Source organism: Thalassophryne amazonica, chromosome 14 (assembly GCF_902500255.1).
Source record: "Thalassophryne amazonica chromosome 14, fThaAma1.1, whole genome shotgun sequence".
Classification (NCBI taxonomy): Eukaryota; Metazoa; Chordata; class Actinopteri; order Batrachoidiformes; family Batrachoididae; genus Thalassophryne; species Thalassophryne amazonica.
The window spans coordinates 89,585,818-89,609,080 of record NC_047116.1 but is presented as its reverse complement, the minus strand read 5'-3'; the positions used below and the strand labels follow the sequence as shown (position 1 = coordinate 89,609,080).

Sequence of the window (23,263 nt, the reverse complement as noted above, 5' to 3'; positions counted from 1 at the left end):
TTCCTATGTATGTGTACAATTTTGTTGTGCTCTACAAATGGCAAATAAAACTTTAAATAATGTCTATGGTGTTTTCAATGTTGAAGAATAGCATTAAGTTGTTGCAGCTGTCAGCACATTTGTTCTCTTTATAATAATTCAGGGCTCAGCGTTTGTTGTCGTAAAAGATTCAAATGTATTACAAATTGTGATATTTTATTAATTTATTTGTATTTATATATCAACAATAATAATAGAAACAACAACAATAATAATAAATAAAAAATAATAATAAATAAATAATAAAAAAAGTAATAATAACTAATAATGCCATAATACAGTTCTGGAGAAACGGACAAAAAGAATCTGATAAAACAAAACAGAAAAGATTAAACCAACTAACAATGAACATAAATAAATAAATATAGAAATAAATAACTGTTTCCTGTGAACACCGAGTGACTCTTAAACCTCCACTTCATCCCTGTTTTATTAAGTTTAATGACAATTTGTTTTGGTCAAACTACATCTAAGCTGTATTTTTACACAAGAAAAAAACTAAAATGCAGTAAACTGCACATTTGTGTCTTTTTTCATGAAAATATCTTATTAAATATAACATATTACACTTTAGTCAGGCCTTTAAAATACTTTTGTGGTCTCGTGCTGTAATATGCTGTCAGTGGTTGAGATAGTTGCTGTAGGCATCTAAACCTGATGGAAATCTCTTTGCGGTGTGTCGGTGATGTATGTATATGTGCAAAATAAAACAAAACACTACTCCAGGTATGTTTTTGACAAGAATATAACATAACTTTGTTACAAGGTCAAACGCTGATGTTGTGTGACAAAGGCCTGTTAATAATAACTCACTTAAAGAAATAATGGCAAAACACACATGTAAGCAAAAAAAAACGATTAATCAAAAAAATAATGGACCGATGAACTGATTAGTAAGATAATCATTAGTTGCAGCCCTAGGCTGAAATAAAACATGTCTTTCCTATAAAATCAAAGTCCGGATTTCAAAAAAGAGAAAAAAGGACAGGGAAAGAAAACTAAATGAGGGAAAGCAGCTGCTAACCAAATTCTTTGAAAAGAGAGGTGAGCTTCAAAGCTAGCTATATTGAGTTGGGGGGTCTGGGGTGCAATTTGGTGCATTCCTGTGCATTTTTTCAGATGGGAATGCACCAAATTGCACCATTTTCTAGAAAATGGTGCAATTTGGTCCCCCAGACCCCTCAACTGTATATTGCTCACCCAACTTTAAAAAGGGTTCTGACTCCCAGGTGTGATCTAAGGTATACATGATTTAGACCTGGTTTGACTACGCATTAGAAATTTGGTGTTTGCGTTAATAAAAAAGAACATAACAGTGGGGGGGGGTCTTCAATATGGCTAGTACCTAGGGCCCAGAATTTGGTGCTACGCCCCTGCATGTACACAAGTATTGACAACCTTTGGTCAATACTTTGTTGGTGCACCTTTGGGATCAGTTACAGCCTCAAGTATTTTTGGATATAATGCCACAAGCTTGGTGCACTTATCTTTGGGCAGTTTTGTCCATTCCTCTTTGCAGCACCTCTCAAGCTCCATCACGTTGGATGGGGAGGGTTGGCATACAGCCATTTTCAGATCTGTCCAGAGATGTTCAATCAGATTCAGGTCAGGGCTCTGGTTGGGTCACTCAAGGACATTCACAGAGTTGTCCTGAAGCTACTCCTTTGATATCTTGGCTGTGTGCTTAGGGTCATTGTCCTGCTGAAAGACGAACCGTCGCCCCAGTCTGAAGTCAAGAGCGCTCTGGAGCAGGTTTTCCTCCAGGATGTGTCTGTACATTGCTGTATTCATCTTTCCTTCAATCCTGACTAGTCTCCCAGTTCCTGCCTCTGAAATATATCTTCACAGAATGATGCTGCCACCACCATGCTTCACTGTAGGGATGGTGCCTGGTTTCCTCCAAACATGATATTTGGCCTTCACGCCAAAGCGTTCAATCTAATGACTGAGAAGTTTTTTGATTATCTTAGTAACTTCTGCTAGGGAAATGTTAACAAATCCCCCCCAGTGTTACATCCCTGCCTACTCAAAGAAGGGCATGTCAGTAGGGTTGAGAAGATCCTCAAAGTGTTCTTCTTGATGATATCCTTAGTTCACGTCAGCAGCTCTCCTCCCTTGCTGAGTACAGCCTGGGATATGCACTGCCTCCTTTTCCTCAATCACCTGACAGTTTGACAGTGATTCCTCTATTCCTGGAACACACTCTCTGGTCTCCATTTTTAAAAATGGGGACCCCCACTCCAGTTTGCCAGTCCAGAGGTACTGTCCCCAACTTCCATGCAACATTGTACAGGCATGCCAGCCATGACAGCATCCAAAGAACTCAGCATCTCAGGGAAAATCTTGTCTGCCCCTGGCGACTTGACACTGAGGAGTTTTTCGACTACTTCAGTGACTTCCACTAGGGAGATGGCACTTTCCCCAAGTCTTCCATCACTGCCTCCTCAAAGTGTTCTTTCCACCGCCTGAGAATATCCTCAGTCCAGGTTAGCAACTCTCCTCCTTTGCTGAACACAGCCTGGACTAAGAGTTGCCTCCCATTCCTGAGTCACCTGAGAGTTTGTTAAAACCACTTTGATGCTGATGGAACGCCATGGCTTTTCCAAACTCCTCCCACACCAAAGTTTTCCTGGCCTGCCAGGACGTATCTGCTGATTCCAGAGACCTCTGTGGCAAGCAACCATGAAAGGCCTCCTTCTTCAACCTTATGGCTTCCCTTACTACAGGTGTCCACCAGCCAGTTATTGGACTGCTGCTATGACAAGCATCGACAGCCATCAGGCCACCACTCAAAGCAGCAGCTTCAACAATGGAGGCCTTGAACATAGGCCACTCCGATTCCATGTCCCAGACCTCTCTCAGGATATAGAAGTAACTTCTGAGGTGTGAGGTGAAGGCCATCTAGACAGGATCTTCACTAAACATTCCCAGAAAACCTTCACAGAGCATTTCAGCCTTCCAGGTTGGTTTGGTGGCTTACCCAGCCAGCTGACCTGGCTCATCACCAGGTGGTGATGAACTGACAGCTTGAACAAGGTGTTTGTAATGGACAATCCATGACCAGCACAGAAGTCCAACAACAAAATATCCCTCTGATTCAGACCGGGGAGCCATTCCTGGATAATGTAATGTAATATGGAACATTACATAATTAAAACAAAGGTGATTTTGGGTTGATGTGGTGCATCAAACCCACCAAATTTGAATCCATTTATCCTCGTTATATGTCCTTTTAATTTAAACACGTAGTTTGGTAGCATTTATTATCATGTTACCAAGGTAAAGAGAATGGACTCATTTAGCAATTTATTCACTCACTGTACTTTTTACATTACGTGCCAAGACTATCAAAGCCTAGGAATACACATGAAGAAAAGGCATCATAAACCATATTTGTGCTGGATCACTACGTGCTTGACACTTTTGAATAAAACTGTACATTAATGAGAAGTTGGGTGTATTTTGTACTGACTGCTTACACGGTTTACAATAGGGGTCATCAATCCTGCTCCTGGAGATCACCTACCATGATTGGATTCCATCTAATAAGTATATGCAGCAACTAAATTAAATGTAATTATCTTGCTTGCATATGCTTTATTTATGTTGGGGCTCCAAGTATTTATTTGATGGAAATCCTGCACACAACTAGACTGAATTCATCCAATGAGTCATTTTTTTGGATCCTCCAGCCACAGCTGCTTCCTTAAGCCTTTTGTTTCTTAGCTCTTTTCTTGCTCAACACGCCTGACTTCATTCATTAGCAGGTGTAGCAGGACGATTTGGAAAGCCTACAGGGGCAGGGTGATGACCCCTGATCTAAAAGTTTGTTTGTTTTTAATCAATAACAGCAATGATGGAATTTTCTTGATTCTACAGATAAATTATCACTAAAGTCTGCCTTTCATTTTCTGTCAAACTCAGGGGAGTTTGTGAGTCAGAACCTGGCGGCACTAGTGGAGTCTGGCCGTTACCTGCAGCTGTCGGAGAAAAGCCTGGCCAGTGCTCTGAGTAGCAATTCCATAAACGGCTTCTCAGAAATGGAGCTCTACCAGGTTGCCAGGGGATGGCTGGATCATGACCCACCCAAACGTCGCTCCTCTGTCTACAATCTGATGCGCCACATTCGTTTCCCGCTGATGAGCCCCAGTGAGCTGATCCAGATCTCCCACGATGACGAGGAGGGAGATAACTCCCTGATGCGCTCTGAGACAGCCAGTGTGAACCTCCTGCTGGAGGCCAGTAACTACCAGATGATGCCTTTCCTGCAGCCAGTCTTGCAGACTGAGCGCACACAAATACGCTCCAATGCAACACACATTCTGGCACTGGGTGGCGTGATGCGACAGCAGCTGGTGGTGAGCCGTGAGCTGAGACTGTATGATGAGAAGACCAGCCACTGGAGAGCCCTGAAGCCCATGGAGGTGCCTCGCTATCAGCACGGTGTGGCTCTACTGGGGGGATTCCTCTTTATTGTTGGAGGTTAGTGCACCTACTGTATGTACAAATAGATGTTTTCTGTACAGCAAATCTAGTCTGGTAGCATGTGATGGTGCCATCAAGTAGCCATCTACCTGCTGCAGCCAAGTTGAGCATTTATGTCCCCTTGGTCATCTCCAGCTACTGTGGTCTTCAACACTGATGCACCTGCATGTTGGATCATGGGCAGGGAAGATCACCACATGGCCAAAATGTTTTACCTGACCTTCTGTCACAATGCAAGTCATACTCCTCATCTTAGTCTCCCCAAAGTAACCCTTGATTTGACACAAAGTCATTCCAGTGGTACCAAAGGATGCTCCAAAGAGACCTAGTAACAAAGACGTACTGTATTTGGAACCAAGTCTGACAACCATACAGTCAGAGAGAAAGCCCCAGAATCCTGAGAACTCAACCTTTTAGAAAGTAATGAAGCTAAACTTTTTTTCACTATTTATAATTGTCCTCTGTGTGCATTGTTCACCTAGTTCATTGCTGCACTGAACTCATAAGGCTTTATCTGATACCCAGCAAAAGCAACAAAAAGTGATTGTACAATACACCACAAAAAAAATCTGACCTAATATTGAGTACAGAGTTTTTCTTCTGTGTATAATATTTAACAATATAAGATGAAGAGATACAGTAACTGGTAAAAGCAACGGAATGGTGCATAGGAAACCAAACACAAAACAAGAGGAGAACAAGATTTGAGTTGATGGGTCAGACACAGGAGCTGTGCTGGACAGGATGTGCACCAGGATAAACAAGTAGAAGAAGGGAGCCCTTCGTAGGCCCTGAGGCACACCGGTGCCATTGCCTATCCCCAGATTCCACAGCATGAAGTAAATTAGAATCTAGGACTCTCCCTTGAAGAAGAGCCAGTTTGATGCAGGTGACTACTTCAGCCATTTACAGCTGGGTGGATTTGAACAATGCAGTTAAAGGACACAGATACTACAGATTATCAAAGTCTGTGACACAAAGTGGCTGAACATTTAAATGGTTTTACTGAAGGTACTGGAGAGTTCACTGCAAAAGAAGGTAGTTCAGAATCAGCAACGGTATCAGAAACATCAGGCAAAACAGGGTCCAAAAAACAGGCAGTTCAAAAAAACACAGCAGGGCGATCAAGACAAAACTCAGAAGAAAAGGGCTGGAATCAAAAGCAGTGAGGCACAACGATCTGGCGGGACATAGTGAACAAGGTGAGGCTTAAATACAGAGAGGTGGAACAGGTGTGACAGAAAGATCCAGGACGTGGGTGTGGAAAGACAGAGGGAAATGCCCACCACCAAGCACCAGCTGACAGTCAGAGAAAGCAGTGAAGCAAAACATCATACAAGACATAACAGCCCCAATCCTGACAAGATAGTGACCAAGAATCAAATCTATGTCTACATATTGATAGTTCAAGTCCTCATCAAACTGAGCTACCTGCTCAGTTTTAAGGTGAAACTTAAAGGTGATAAAGGACACAGATGGAAATGTGCTGAAAAGCAAGGAGGTTGTGTTTACTAGACAGAGTATTTTGATGGCTGGATGAAGAAAATGAAAGGGAGAGAAGGCTGGATGAGGTGGACAGTGTAAATCAAGAAGTGCAACTGATTAGTAAGGATGAAGTGAAGTGTGGACAACTGTGAAGAGGGGAAAAGGTAGTTGGTCCAGATGGCATACCACTGGAGGTATGAAAAAGTTATGAGAGCAGTGGAAGTAATGCTGACAAATGAGATAAAGATCTGTGACCAGCAGTTGGTTTCAGTGTTGAGTGATGTGTTATGTGTCGGACGCAGCCCGGAGAACCGACCAGCGTTTGAAGGACCCAGTATAAAATAAGCAGAGCACGGTACAAAGGATAACAGAGTTTAATGAACATAACAGTGCTGTGAAAAATATAAAAGTGCGCGGTCTGGCGTGGTGGATTGCGGTGCGCTCCCAGCAGCGCCAACGGTCCGGAGCCAGAACTGGTTCAGACCCAAGGACCCCGCCGACACCCCCCAGGTGGCCGCGACAAACCGAGTCTGTGAAAGAAGGAATCATTATGTGAGTCCACACTCAACACACAGAGAGAACGCTCAAAGGTGCACAAACAGCAAACACTTCCTGGCTTAATTACTAATCAGCTTCCCACCCTGCAGGCATGGAACATCCAGTTCACAAACTCACTGCAGCGGAAGCTGATTTAAACGACCAACATACAGCTCAATATAATAAGGTGTGAGGGACACCACATTTACTGACTGTATAAATGTTAGTCACAAAATCTAACGTACCTCAGGAAGTGTGCTGACGAGCGTGAGACTTCACCCTCTCCTCTTTCACAGACCATGCATCAAACCCTGGACGTTCTCTGCATCCACTGATGATGAGATGGCTCCCGAGACGACGATCTCACCCGTCTGGTCACAAGGTCGAGTCTCTGGCAAATACACACTGTGTACTCCAGTCTTAAATGCCACCATGTTCCAATCCATGTAGATGCACCACAGCTGTGAGTCCTGACGAGCCGCAGGTGATCAGCCTCAGGTGATCAGGGTGAGGTCCTGATAAACTCAGCTACACAGCCACTCAGTCCCAAATGCAAGCCACCTGGAAGGAAAAACAAAAGACAGAAACAAAAAGGCAGCCAGGCCCCCCAGCCATACAACATGATGATGGAAGAGGATAAAAAGGTCACAAGATGCCACATTGTGTGTTTGTGGATTTAAAGCAAGCCTATGATAAGTGTTGTATTGTTTGAAGTGGCAAAGAAATATGTGATGATGGAGCAGGATGTGTGTGAGGACTGTGTGACAGCAGTAAGACATATGGGAGGAATGACTGAAGTGTTTGAGGTAGAATTATATCAAAGATTGCTTGTGAGCCCTTTTTTGTTTGCAGTGATGGACAGGTTGACAAATGAGACACATTTAATGGTCTACAGTGAATTTGTACAGAGATGATCTTTGAAAGCAGCGAGAGCCTGTTTTTTGATTATCATGAATGCTTTTCAGTTGGTGCCTCATGGTGTAACCGGATGTAAGAACTTCAAATGTATTTAGCCTTCAAACAATGTTGTTTTTTTTTTTTTTACATTTCTCAGGCCAGAGCACCTATGACACCAAAGGAAAGACAGCCATAGACAGCGCCTACCGTTATGACCCACGCTTTGACAAATGGCTTCAGATCGCCTCACTCAATGAGAAGAGGACCTTCTTCCATCTGAGTGCTCTGAAAGGGAAACTTTATGCAGTTGGTGGTAGGAATGCCTCCGGAGAAATTGGTGAGCACAGTAATACTTTATAGTACTGTTTTATGACAGAAATGTGTACAAACCTGTAAAAACTGAGAAATATCAATAACAGTGCAATAAGTAAGGATTAAACAACGAGAAGCCGTGCATTATACGGTTTGAATGCACAACGCGGAGTCTAAAACACCACGATGCAAAGTGCATTCAAACCGTATAATGCACAGCTTCTCGTTGTTTAATCCGCTTATACCATGGTCCCACACAGTGAGCAAACACACAAATATTTATTTAAGTTAACAGAACTTTTCTTTTCTTTTTCTTTTTAATATTTATTTCATTCATTTAAAAGAAAAACAGAAAAGCAAAAAACAAAAGCACCACAATACCAGAATGAAAAGGAGCAGAAAGAAGAACAAGTCTTATGATTTCTGCCCCTTTTAACAATACAACTTAATAAAAATGTGTGAGTCTTTTGGACAATTTTATGTTTTGTCTCCGATGTGCTTACCGAGTCTGCGGGCTCGCGCCGCAGCGGGCCACTCACACCGCCCCCCTCTCTGCTGTGTGGAGCTGCGACCAACTGGCAACAGGTCCAGAAACTCCACTCGCTGTTTTGATGCGGAGTGCTCGGCAGCCTGCAAGGATAGAACCGTTCTCTTCTTCTTTCCTGTCTTCAATCTTGTCCAGTTTGTCCGATGTTAAATCTTTATGCCATTGCTTTTGCTGTTCTTCTCGTTTGCTCTCCTCCTCTTTCCATTCCTCAAATGTTTATTTTGGCCAAAAATATTAAAATTCACTTGGAAATCCATGTTTTATCGTGTTTCTGTCATTCACCTGTCAAAACACAGCTGATATGTGGCAAGTGATTTGCGCATTGCTGTGGTGATGACCAGAGCGGAGTGATATTACAGTGTCTTAACTCGCCAAACTACGTGTGCATATACACGAAAATAATGCACACCAGTTAGACATGGAATTCTCACTGACCATGGAATAACTTCAGTTATATAACGGCTGAGTGGATCCTTGTCATTTGATTGGCACTTTGGATGTCACGTGACATGGATAATTTGTTGCATTTACTGTGCAAATTTGGTTTCATATGTCTTGTACCATTGCATGCTGCGAACCCCGCCTGTGCAGACACTAGTGGGGACGGCGTTTAGCTAAACATGGTGGAGTTTGTTTTGTTGACAGACGACGATTTGAATGAGCTAATTTATGGTGCTAATTCTTCTAACACACACACAAATAAAAAATCCACTAAGCCGTCTAGAGGTATGAAGAGCTGTTAGGATGAAAAGCTGGATAAATTTCTGATGTGATTGTTCACTAGACTGAGGAAGTACATAAAGTCTTTTATTTATTTATTTTAGAGCGATCACGGTCTACATCCTCAGAATTATTTTAGAACTATCTAACTGTTTTCCAAGTTGACCGAGAACTATTTTGGACTCCAATTTAAAATTTGTGTTGGATTGTTGTCAAAGCAGCGGTGATGAACACCAAAATGTAAGTCCCTTTTCTGTTTATAAATTAATATAATATCAAATAACAAGGATCTATTTTAGCCATTATATAAAACAAATAATGAATGTTTTTACATTCTTTCAATGGCTCAAATATTTCATGAGGTGAAAGATGGAATGTTCCATTCAACGAGGCGAAATATTTGTACCATTGATCTCATAAACATTCATTATTTGTATACCATGTGCTTACCCTTCACACATGATCTCAAACCAAGTATGACAGATAATCATGGATGCTTTTATTGTTCATGCTGCACTTGGAAAGATATGGTCATCTTCTCAAATACTCAGTCTCATGTATCTGTCTGTCTCTCTTTGATCAGACACAGTGGAATGCTACAACCCGAGGAACAATGAGTGGACATTTGTAAGCAATATGGTGGAGCCTCACTATGGACATGCTGGAACCGTTCACGAGGGGCTCATGTACATCTCAGGTAATGGTTTTTAGTGATACGCTGCACAAAGGTTAAGATTTTTTAACATACAGCTCTCCATCAATAAAAATAGATTTCCACATCCATTTTACACGCTTTGCTTTGTGAGATAAAAATAAACAATATAAATGATAGATATATATATGAGGTCTATTAGAAAAGTATCCAACCTTATTTTTTTTCAAAAACCATATGGATTTGAATCACGTGTGATTGCATCAGCCAAGCTTGAACCTTCGTGCGCATGTGTGAGTTTTTTCACGCCTGTCGGTTGCATCATTCGCCTGTGAGCAGGCTTTGAGTGAGGAGTGGTCCACCCTTCTCGTCATTTTTTTCATTGTTTAGGAATGGCTCAGACTGCCGCTTTGCTTGATCAAAATTTTTTCATAAACTGTGAGGGACATCAAAGTGGACACCATTCGAGAAATTCAGATGGTTTTTGGTGAAAATTTTATGGGCTTCAAAGAGATTACGGAGTGTTACTGTTGCTTTAAGGATGGCCCAGAGTGACTGGTGGTGCTCCGAAGCCGCCATTGACAGGCTGAGCAACCATTTCATTTCTAAACGGATGGCTGTATGGATCCGTGACCATCGTGTGCAATTTCTCTGGTTATCACAGGAGCTGATCATCAACCATTTTCCAGCAGATTTCACTTTTAACAAGAGATTTTGTCATGGAAAGCCGAGCAGAGGCTTTGCGCGTCACGACCGATTTGCTGATGGAGCGAGACAAAGGAACACCTCCATTTTGGTCTCACAGGACGGCTTTGAGATGGCATTCAGACAGCTGTCGGTGGTTTTTCCATCGAGTGATTATCCGAGAAATTGTGGATGTGCCTGGACATGCCAGAACATGTCCTGTGAGGCTTCATCACAGCGTTGCTTTGCGGCACTGCCGCGACGCGCAAAGCCTCCACTCCTCTTTCCATGACAAAAACTCTTGTAACAGTGGAATGTGCCATTCATTTCCAAACTGGACGCTGTGTTTTATCCGGGACGTCGTCTGACTAGCACAGGAATTGTGAAAAGACGTGGACATCAGCACTTTTTCGGCACATTGAGACAGACGTGCGGAGGAATTCCGCGCGTCACGGTGGTGCTGCATGGCGCAAAGCAACGCCGTGATGAAGCCTCACGGGACATGTTCTGGCATGTCCAGGCACATCCACAATTTCTCGGATAATCACTCGATGGAAAAACCACCGACAGCTGTCTGAATGCCATCTCAAAGCCGTCCTGTGAGACCAAAATGGAGGTGTTCCTTTGTCTCGCTCCATCAGCAAATCGGTCGTGACGCGCAAAGCCTCCGATCGGCTTTCCATGACAAAATCTCTTGTTAAAAGTGAAATCTGCCGGAAAATGGCTGATGTCCAGCTCTTGTGATAACCAGAGAAAGTGCACACGACGGTCTCGGATCCACAGAGCCATCCGTTTAGAAATGATCCGGTGGTTTGTGGTTCTCGATGGCGGCGCGCCGAGCGTCCTTAAAGCTGCAGTAACAGTCCTTATTCTCTGTGAAGCCCATAAAATTTTCACCGAAAGCCAGATAAATTTTTCGAATGGCTTCCAGCTGCCAGTCTCTAACAGTTTCTGAAAAAATTCTGATAGAAAAAAAGCCCAAATCATTCCGCCATTTCCTGACAATGAAAATCCGCCGAGGGGGCTGGACCACTCCTCACTCAAAGCCTGCTCACAGGCGAATGACGCAACTGACAGGTATGGAAAAACTCACGCATGCGCACGAGGGTTCAAGCTTGTCTGACACAATCACACGTGATTCAAATCCATATGGTTTTTGAAAAAAATAAGGTGGGGTACTTTTCTAATAGACCTCGTGTGTATATATAGTGCATTGTAAAAGCATTCTACCCCTTTATTTATTTATGCCATTTCAAATACAAAATGTAAATCAGGCTTCTCAATATAAAATTTTCTAAAATTATCTTCCTTAAACTCAATCTCAAATCAAATCTCTATAATTTGATATAAATTTATAAAAGCCAAGATGATGGGTTGCATAAGTAATGATCGCTTTGGTGTAATACCTTTAAATAATCAGTTTTATTGCCAGTTTTCTTCAGACAAGTCAGACAGATACATGAACATTTCCAAGTCACTGAATATGTCTTGGACTTTATTTAAATTAGTTATGAAGAAATACAAGCAGTATGGCACTCTATGGTAAATCTGTGTGGAGTAGACAGTTCTCAGAAACTGACTGACTGTGCAAGGAGAAAAGCTTTGGCACCAATTGTCTCATGAGAATATTTGGGTACACCCGTCATATCCACATAAGCCTTTAACTCCTTGAGAGTTCTCTCAGTAGTCAATGAACTATTGAGTCAAAAATCCTAGTCGATAGTTCCATCATCACTGAGGTGCAAGAAGCCTAGTGAAGGAAGCTACTAAGACACCCATGGCAACTCTGAAGGTGCAGTGTTGGTCTTTTTTCATCACCAACTACTTAGTGGAGTAAAAGAAGACTTTTCTTAGAGAAGGAGTGAAATTCAGTTACAGTTTAGCAGAAGCCATGAGAGATCTAGATTTTATCTGTTTTCTTGTGACAAAGTTCTTCTGTGTTCCATGAGGTTACAGACTTAGTGGAACTAAATTATAAACTACTGACTAAAAGCATCTGATCTGACTCAAGTTGTTGAAATGAAAGTCTTTCTGTGACGAGTCTCTTTACGGGAGGATCTGAGGACAATGACTTCATTCGACTGATTTTAGTCTGTACTGGAGGACAACATAACCGTGACCTACTGAAGGCAGCTGCTATAAAAATGTGTGTATTTTAGACAACTAAATTTTGACTCTAAAACTGTGGAGCTGGCATTAAGTGTCAGTTTGACAAGATGAGCGACATTTACCAAATCTAGCATTTCCTGTTGTGCAGATGGCTCTCTTTTTGTTTGTCTCAGCACCTCTCACCCTCATTTGTGGGCGTTTATTCACAACATTGGACAGGAAACAAATGTATCATGTTGATAACGGAGGCAGAAGTTTCACATGAAGGACTGAGAAGCAGGAAACGTGCTGTGGTCGGTGTGGTTCACTGCGCTTTTCAACAAACATATCGCCACAGGTGTCAAGTCTTATTTTGTGTGCATGTGACCGGCTCAAGAGTAATAACTATCATCCGACTAACACATACTGCACTTTGTGTGGACATAAAGGACAGTCACGGCTCATAGGTATTTAGAAAGGGACACAATCTTTGTAATTTCATAACTGTACAACAGCACACTGGACTTAAAATGAAATGATGATCTGTTTGTGGAGCAGATTTTCAGCTTTAATTCAAGGGGTTTAACAAAAATGTTAACTTTTTTTTTTTTTTTTTTTAGGATTTACAGCCATTTATATCCACAGCATTAGTCTATGAGCCAGTCATCAATTTTCTCCTAAACGGTGCCACGTAAAGTGAAGAAATGACACTTAGATTCCAGCATCAGTGTGCCATGGCCTACACAAAAATGTATGATAACCATCACAGGGTGGTAGCTGCAGCCAGGTATGGGCCATTAAAGAATTACACAGAACTCAAAATGTAAAGATGCTCCAGTTATGTTAAACTATACTACATTATTTGTCTGATCATAATGATTCCAAAAAGGTATAGTTTGGACTATCTATGACTAAATGGTCTGGAGTTATGGCGTAAAAACAGCAAAAATGGTGACAAAGGTAAATTTCAGTTTGTACAGGGGTCGAAAGTTGCTCCAATTTCAGCAAAAAATGATGCAAGATATTGGTGGAAATAAAAGGATTAATAAATGAAATAGTTTTGACTGTGTTGAATGTTTGGTCTCCAAAGTAAAGGTCAAAAAATTTTGACATATAATGGATTCCTTTTTAGAACCCTATTAACCCAAACATAATTCGCCCCCCAGACCCCGCCTTTTTAAGCATTTATCTTTTATTGCCTTTCAGTTTACTCACCGATATAACTTTGGTGTCATTAGGTTCAAATGACATTCAGGTTCAAATCTGGGGCAAAGAATTTTCTTCTTCTAATAAGGTTGATTAGAACTTGTTGTTTTACACATCACCAACTACTGGACAGGAGGGACCTTAGCAGTCAATATGTTTGATTTCAAAATGCAGCTCTTTTGATTGTTTGTTTTTTGCATGTGCCATGACATGTCAGTCATCTGTGTCCAATCAGATTTCAGGGGAGTCCAGCGCAACCCTGGCCTCTGCTCTAGCTCCACCCATGCCAGGAAGTGTTCAACATTTGACATTTCCTGTTTCACTGTGGACTCAAAATTTGGTACTTCCTGTTTCACTGTGAACTTGCTACTGAGTTCCCGTGAAATTCCATGAGATCTCACCTGTCAATCCAGGAAGTGTTCAACATTTGACATTTCCTGTTTCACTGTGGACTCAAAATTTGGCACTTCTTGTTTGGGGCTCAGTGTACCATGAGCGATCTTTGTGCCGCTGCGTGTCGCTTCACTCATATTAGTCCTATCAATGTTCTGTTTTGGTGACATTCATCATTGACTCAAAATATATAAGCATACCAAACGGCAAACATCAGCTCTCCCCACTTTCTCCATGACTGAAGGTATACACACACATGCATACACGTACAAAGGCGCCACTTGGCTTTTAATATATAAATGATTGACTGCCTCCTGCCGGAATGGTGTGTAAATCCAGAATTTAAATCTGTGTCTATTGTTCACTATTCTTAGCTAATATCTGTAGTTTCTCAAAAAAAAACGTAGTACTATCAACATTCTGTTTTTGGTGGCGTTCATCATTATAATCCAAAATACATCAGCATACCAAATGGCAAATGTCAGTTCACCCCACTTTCTCCATGTTTGAAGGTAAATGCACACACGCATGCATACACGTACACAGAGGCCACCTCGCTTTTAATATATAGATGCTGGAACGGTGTGTGAGTCCAGTCAACGTTGGGTGGGTTTTTTCTATGAAGGCCAGCACTGCTTGTTGCTTAGAATGCCGCTTTTTCTTCTCAGTTTGATTTATATTGACACAAACATTAAGATTATCACACAGTGAGAGATGAGACACACACACTTCCATTTAAGGGTGAGTCTTTAACTACGGGCACTATTGGCCTTGTAAATGTAATTTCCACCACGCCATTGCCTTACAATATAAAGCGCCTTGGGGCAACTGTTTGTTGTGATTTGGCGCTATATACATGTGCTCTGATGTCAATGTTTATCTCCATAGAAACTACCCAAACAATCTTTCATACAAACTGTTTAAAGGGACATTACAGTGTTGTGGTGGAAATTACGGCAATAGTGTGGGACAACTACATTTTGTTTAATAAAATCACAACAGTTGTATGACATTGAATACCCCAATTATGTTTTGATTATTTTACTGATATTTTATTCTGAGATATTTTAAAACATTAGAAAAAACGTTTCTTTACCATTCATTCTGCCGTTGGCACTCGCTTCTTTTAGTGTAATTTTTATTGTTTTTACACTTTGTTGCATGGAATGTGTCACCACTCCTGGTGTATGATCGCCAGACTCTTATCAGCGTTCGGGCTTCGCTGGAGAATTTCGCTGTTCCTGGCTCGGGCGGACGGCCAGGGACGCGGCTGCCCCGCCGCCTGTCTTAGCGTCCGTACCAGACTTTCTACGCCGGCCGCTTGGTGTGTTGCCTCGGCGTCTGCATCGCAGAGGACGTGGGAAGAGAGGAGGAGTCCGTGTTCGGCTCAGAGTGTGCCTGGCTGTTTCCTGCAAACATGCTCCACGACAATTCATAGCCGGATTCTTCACACTATATGACGGCTACGACGTGCCGCGTTCCCTGACTTTTCGCTATCGGTGGCTCCGGCCGGTTGTCCAGGGTGCCGGGTCTCCACTTCCACGTCGCCGTCCTGTGAGGAGCTGCAGTCGTGGCTGCGTGCAGGAGAGGCCCGCTCGGTTATGTCTCCCAGCAGACTGACGTGCACTCAGTCCGTGTGGCGCTCATCAACACAAGGTCACTCACAAGTAAGACTTTCATTTTAAATGACTTTTTCTCCAGTCGTGATCTGGACTTTCTCCTGTTAATGGAGATCTGGTTGAAACCAGGTGAAAATAGTGCCTTTTCTGAGCTCCTCCCCCCCGGCTGCTCGTTTTTCAGCTCCCCGCGAGCATCAGGTCGAGGTGGTGGTGTGGCCACGATTTTTAAAGACAGTTTTAAATGCCGATTTTTATCTTCTAATGCCTACTCCACTTTTGAACTTCAGTTGTTTGTGATGGAGTTCGACTGTCCTGTGCTCTGTGCTGTTGTTTATCGTCCACCAAAATTTAATAAGGATTTTATTCAGGAGTTTTCTGAGTTTCTGGCAGATTTTATCCCAAAATATGACAAATTTTTGGTCTGTGGTGATTTTAATATTCATATCTGTTGTCCTTCTAATCAGCTGGCTGATGATTTTAAAAGCCTCCTGAACTCTTTTGGTCTAATACAAGTTGTGGATGGACCAACACATAATCTTGGACACACCTTGAACCTGGTTATTTCTTTTGGGCTCTCAGTTTCACTTAAGGACATATCAGACGTTGCTATTTCAGATCACTTTCCTGTTATTTTTGAATTTATTGCTCCTCCATCTGCTAGTAAGCCACTTGTTCCTGTCTCTCGCCACCATTTGGTCACCTCCTCGACAGCGGGGGACTTTGCTGCTGCCTTCATGGACTCTCAGTTTTATGCCATGAATGGACTGGTTTCTCCATTACTCCCAGATAACATCCTCTCTTCTTTCCACTCTACATGCACAGTCATTTTGGACTCTGTTGCACCGATGCGCTGCAAATCCAGGAAATCAAAATCCGACCCCTGGTTAAATGCCACGACCCGTGTCCTCAGGCAACGCTGCAGACGGGCGGAGAGAAAATGGAAAAAGGACAAACTGCAGGTGTCTCTGGGTTTCCTGAGGGACAGTCTAACTGACTATCAGAAGGCTGTGAAGGAGGCAAAAGCACAATATCTGTCTCATATTATTTTGAGCAGTTGTCATCGTCCCAGTGTGTTATTTCAGACTATAAACTCAGTTGTAAATCCACACACCTCTGTTTTGATGGACGCTACAACCACAACCTGTAAGGAGTTTCTTCAGTTTTTTTATTGATAAGGTTTCATCAGTCAGACAGAACGCTGATCACAGCTGTAATGTTGAGTTGTCTGCTCCTCGTGCACATTCTGCTGTGCTCGAACAGTTTGAGCCCATTTCTTTTGCATCTCTCGCTGATGTTGTAAAACACATAAAATCTACAAGTTGTCCTTTAGATGTTGTTCCAGCTAAGGTGCTGAAGGAGGTTTTTAATGCTGTTGGGGCGGGTCTCCTAACTTTTATCAATGCTTGTCTTAGATCAGGGTCTGTTCCAGCTGCTTTTAAACATGCTGTGGTTCGACCTCTTCTTAAAAAACCTCACCTGGACTCATCAGTTTTATCCTATTTTAGACCTGTGTCTCATCTGCCATTTCTATCTAAGGTTTTAGAAAAGGTTGTCTTTTTACAGTTACAATCATTTTTAGAAGACAATCTCATCCTTGAAAAATTCCAGTCTGGGTTTAGATCGCGACACAGCACTGAGTCAGCACTTTTAAAAGTTCATAATGATATTACTCTGTCGGTGGATGCAGGGAATCCTGCTGTGCTGGTTCTGTTGGACCTCACAGCAGCCTTTGATACTGTGGATCACACAGTACTTGTTTCCCGGTTGGAACATTTTATTGGCATTCATGGTACTGCACGTAAGTGGTTTAGATCATATTTGGCTGAAAGGAGCTTTTCTGTCATGATTGGGGACCTTTCCTCATCAACTGCTCCTCTGTGCTGTGGAGTGCCGCAGGGATCTGTCCTTGGGCCGATTCTATTTTCTTTGTACATTCTGCCATTGGGGTCAATTATAACCCAGCACAACCTGTCCTTTCCTTGTTATGCAGATGATCTGCAAATCTATCTGCCTGTGAGGACTAATGGGAGTGATGCTTTGTCATCATTATTTAATTGTATTTGTGATGTAAAGCAGTGGCTGTCCCAAAACTTCTTTTACCTGAATGATGGTAAAACTGAGATCATGGTGTTTGAGCGCACTGGCATACCAAATGTAGTAACACCAAATTTTGGTGCTTTGGCTAACTATGTAAAACCAGCTGTCAAGAATTTGGGAGTGATATTTGACAGCTGTTTGAGGTTCGATCAACAGATAAATTCTGTTGTCAAAGCTAGTTTTTTCCAACTTCGCCTTTTGGCTAAAATAAAGCACTTTCTCAGTAGACGTGCTCTTGAGACGGCCATTCATGCTTTCATCAGCTCCAGACTTGATTATTGTAATGCACTTTATTCGGGCATTAATCAGTCGTCTCTTGCACGTCTCCAGTTGGTGCAGAATGCTGCTGCTCGTCTTTTGACAAACACTTTTAGACGTGAGCATATTACGCCCATCCTGTATTCACTCCACTGGCTTCCAGTTCGTTTTAGAGTTGTTTTTAAAATTTTAATGTTTGTTTTTAAAGCTATTTACGGCCTTGCACCTCCCTACTTGTCTGAAATTTTAACTTTGCGCACCTACAGTAGGACATTAAGGGCGTCTGGCCAGCTTTACTTAGATGTTCCAAGGTCAAGATATAAACGCTGGGGTGATCATGCTTTCGCGGTAGCTGGCCCCAGACTGTGGAATGAGCTACCTCTTGAGTTACGTACTATTCCTGACGTAGCACTTTTTAAATCTAAGTTAAAGACTTATTTATTTAAACTGGCTTTTAACACTTAGTGGGGAGGTGACATGTTCTGTTATTTTATGTTCTTTTTTATGTGTTGTTTTAAAATTTTATTTTGTGTTTTATTTTTGTAAATTTGTGTTTTTAATGTTAAGCACTTTGGCCACCAGTCGGTGCTGTAAAGCGCTTTATAAATAAATGTTGATTGATTGATTTTTATCATTGAAGATCAAAACAAGCACAAAACGGCAATATTTGCATATAATGATGCTGAAAAAAGGTGAAAAAGTCATCATAGACTACTAGAACAAATTTCTTAACACACTTTCATTGTAAAGATAACTATAAAAGTGTGAAATTTCCCCTTTTTCTGTTTTTCATACAATATGATCAAAGGACATAATAAGTGCCCGTAGTCTAAGAATCACCCTTAAACCAGTGGGAGAGACAGGACGCCTAAACTAAAGTCATGAGTGCTGTAGGGTTTGGAGCATGTGCAACATGAACAGAAAATTGACTATTTTCCACACGTTTGAAGTATAACTTTCCATTTAACAACATTATACTCAGTTTGCCTAATTGTTTCTGCTGCTGTGGAAGGAAAGAACACTGTGGCACTTTAACAGGAAGATATCTGTCCTCTGTGTAAAAAATGTTCTGAATTAAATCACTGACGCATTGAATCACAGGGGCAGAGGAATGCACAAGCTCCAAACCGCGGAGTTATAACTGGATATGTTGTGACACAGTTACCAAATCAGGCACTGTCGCGGAACAACGCTGCTTCATTTAGGAACATGACACCACAGAGCAAAGAGATGGTTATGGATAAAAGGAGGAGTGGGGTGGTGCACACACCACTACACATCGATGAGACAGAGGTGGAGAGGATGAAAAGCTTCAAATTCCTCAGCACTCCCATCAGTGATGATCTCACCTGGTCTTACAACACTGACAGATAATCAAGAAGTCCCAACAGACACTGGACTTTCTGAGTAGACTGAGAAATTTTGGTATGTCAGCCAAAATTCTCAGCAACTTCTACAGGTCTACTGGTCTAATTCCACTGATTAACATCACTTTGAGTAGATGGGATGAGTTCACCAGAGAAATCACCTGCTGGAGTCAGTGGCTGCAAAGAAAACCTGCACCCTCTCTGCCCTTTCTGGACACCACTGCTCAAAGTGTTTATTATAGTAGCGCTGCTCACGATTTATATACCCATGCACCTTACAACTCCTGCACAGCAGGAATGCTGCTAAATTACACAATATTGCACAAAATTGCCAATACTGCATAATCTGCACATCTGCACATTGTCTAAACTGTACATCCTAGTGTACTTAATACATTCTTCAGTCTAATAATGTGTATTTTATAATGTGTTTTTTCAGAATCATCTGATGTGAACATTATACATGCAAATATTCCAGGGAGAATGAAGAGATTAAGAATTTCATTGTGTGGTATAACTGCCTGTTTTTACTGCGCACATGACAATAAAAACTCTTAAGCATGTGTGCCAAACTGGCATGTTAATGATGTGTAACATCTTCAAACACAGCTGCAAAATAATACTGTCATATTATTTATCAAATGTGTTGTATGAACAAACAGGCCTGTGTGTGTGTGCACAGGCTCATATACCACTGTAGTTGACTGTGATATGTACAGGCAAGCAGAGTGTATGTGTGTTGTGAACCCACTTATGTAAACCTGGTCATATGCTGCATGATAATACGATGATGCATTACACCAAAATTGTATATAAATGTACAGCTGTAGTATACAGGGAGTACACTGTGCATCCAGAAAGTATTCACAGCGCGTCACTTTTTCTACATTTTGTTATGTTAGAGCTTAATTCCAAAATGGCTGAAATTAATTTTTTCCCTCAAAATTCTACACACAACACCCCATAATGACAAAATGAACAAAACTTGTTTTTATTTTTCAAATTTAGTAAGAATAAAAAAATAAGAAATCACATGTAAAACTTTAAATTGTAAGTGTGCATGTAGGTGTTTGTCAGTAAGTGGCCTGCGACTGACTGGCATCCTGTCCAGGGTGCACCCTGCCTCAGGCCCTATGACTGCTGGGATAGGTTCCAGCTCCCCTGTGACCCTTAATTGGAATAAGCAGTTGAAGATGAGTGAGTGAGCAAGTGAAATCACGTGTACATAAGTATTCACACTCTTTGCTCAATACTTTGTTGATGCACCTTTGGCAGCAATTACAGTCTTAAGTCTTCTTGAATATGATGCCACATGTTTGGCATGCCTGTCTTTGGGCAGTTTTGTTCATTCCTCTTTGCAGCACCTCTCAAGCTCCATCAGGTTGGATGGGGAGCGTCGGTGCAAAGCCGTTTTCAGATCTCTCCAGAGATGTTCAATCAGATTCAGGTCTGGTCTCAGGCTGGGCCTCTCAAGGACATTCACAGAGTTGTCCTGAAGACACTCCTTTGATATCTTGACTGTGTGCTTAGGGTCATTGTCCTGCTGAAAGATGAACCGTCACCCTAGTCTGAGGTCAAGAGCGCTCTGGAGCAGGTTTTCATTCAGGATGTCTCTGTACAATTGCTGCATTCATCTTTTCCTCAATCCTGACTAGTCTCCCAGTTCCTGCAGCTGAAAAACATCCCCACAGCATGATGCTGCCACCACCATGCTTCACTATAGGGATGGTGCCTGGTTTCCTCCAAATATGATGCCTGGCATTCACGCCAAAGAGTTCAATCTTTGTGTCATCAGAACAGAGAATTGTGTTTCTGATGGTCTGAGAGTCCTTCAGGTGCCTTTTGTCAAACTCCAAGTGGGCTGTCATGTGCCTTTTACTAAGGAGTGGATTCCGTCTGGTCCCTCTACCATACAGGCCTGATTGGTGGATTGCTACAAAGATGGTTGTCCTTCTGGAAGGTTCTCCTCTACACAGAGGAATGCTGGAGCTCTGACAAAGTAACCATCGGGTTCTTGGTCACTTCCCTGACTAAGACCCTTCTCCACCGATTGCTCAGTTTAGATGGGTGGCCAGATCTAGGAAGAGTCCTGGTGGATCTGTACTTCTTCCATTTATGGAAGCTGTAAAAACATCTCAAGAATTTATCAGTGGAAACAGGCTGCACCTGAGCTAAATTTTGAGCTTCATGCCAGAGGTATGGCTAGCATACTGGTACAGTTTTGTTTTACGCTTTTTACTCTTTTAATTCATATTATTAGTAATTGGAGCGGGCTGCGGCCTCAACTTTACCTAAATTCTGGGTCTTTTATTGAAGTTTAGGGCTAGTAGCCGGCAATCACCTTAGTATTTCTCTGTTTTTCTTGTTGTTTAATGCTGGCAAATTATACAGTATTTTTTGTCTTTCTGATGCCTGATTCTGTTTTTTCTCTGTTTAAGGTGCAGCTCCATCCAGAGATGGGAGTTGTATTTGTGTTGGTGATCCTCCTGTCCTGTGCGCCAATAGCATTTCTTGTATATTCGTCCGTGAATTGTTCTGTGAATTGTTCTGTAATTTATGTTTGTAGCATGGCCCAAGCAGAGGGCCGCCCCTTTGAGTCTGGTCTGCTTGAGGTTTCTTCCTCAGAGGGAGTTTTTCCTTACCACTGTTGCTCTGGGGGTTGGTAGGGTTAGATCTTACCTGTGTGAAGCGCTTTGAGGCAACTCTGTTGTGATTTGGCGCTATATAAATGAAAATACATTGAAAAAAAATTGAAATTGAGTAAACTCAGCAGACCATGATTTAACAAAATTTTAGTGAAATAAGAGATATCTTAAGCTATCAGTGGTGCCATTACACTGAAATTCAATAGATAATTTCCTAAAATTCTAAAAATATTCCAATGGTTTATTGCCCTGCAACATCAGTTTATCCAGTAGTGTGTTCTTCATGATCTCACCGTTAAAAATATAATGTGAAAGGAATCTAGACTGGATTCCTTGCACACATCTAACAGCCAAGGCTCTGTGATAAAAGCTGTACGTATTCTTTCTTATAACATCAACCACCGTAGGAATTTGTAATGTGTTTAGCAAATGGGAATAATGGTGCCTTTTACTTAGACCCAATATTTTTAATTATAAGGCTGTAACAAAACAAAATGTGGAAAAGGTGAAGCGCTGTGAATACTTTTTGGATGCACCGTAACTGCAATGAGATCTTGCGTGTTGCTGAGTTGAGATGGCATCACAGCAGTTCTTCCCATATCACATTAAAACATGTATTGTATGGTGTTACATATAAGCAGAGAGATGTGCAGGATTGCACAGACATACAGACCTACACCCACAATACGCATTTTCAACCAAGGAAAATGGGAGCAGCCAAAAGAAACAGAAGTAAAGATACACTCACCCTTGCCAAAGTCCACCAGACTTACATAAAGAACTTGGGTAAGGTTGAGGTTAATGTTTCTGTTGCTGAAACCTACAACAGTCCATGAGCCAGCAGCCGCTTTTGATCCAATCATACCACTAAAATGGAACAAATGTCACTTATTGTCCAGCCTCAGTATACCATGGCCTACACAAAAATGTATGCAGGCCATTGCAGCATGGCAGCTCTCACCAGGTGAGGGGTCAATAAAGGGTTATGCAGGGATCAACATTTAAAAATGCTGCAACCATATTGAAAAGTAAACCATATTATTTGTCTTATAATAAAGATTCATAAAAGGTACAGTTTGGATTATCGATATAAAAATGTTATGGACCTATGGGGTCCATAAAAACTACAAAAATGATGACAAAGGTCAGTTTGGACAAGAGTCAAAAGTTAAAGTTGCTCCAAATTTGGTAAAGCATGATGCAAATTGTTGGTTGAGGTAACAGGACAAATA

The 23,263-nt window shown here is 41.7% G+C and overlaps 1 protein-coding gene across 3 annotated transcripts in view; it reads left to right on the top strand.

Moving 5' to 3' along the window:
- Positions 1-23,263, top strand: part of si:rp71-68n21.9 (kelch-like protein 9) — a 74,775-nt gene that overhangs the window by 43,660 nt on the left and 7,852 nt on the right. For all 3 annotated transcript variants that reach the window (XM_034186769.1, XM_034186770.1, XM_034186768.1), the window contains exons 8-10: positions 3,964-4,521; positions 7,601-7,780; positions 9,606-9,719. In XM_034186769.1, coding sequence (XP_034042660.1) covers positions 3,964-4,521; positions 7,601-7,780; positions 9,606-9,719 — 852 coding nt within the window. The remainder of the gene's footprint in view (positions 1-3,963; positions 4,522-7,600; positions 7,781-9,605; positions 9,720-23,263) is intronic.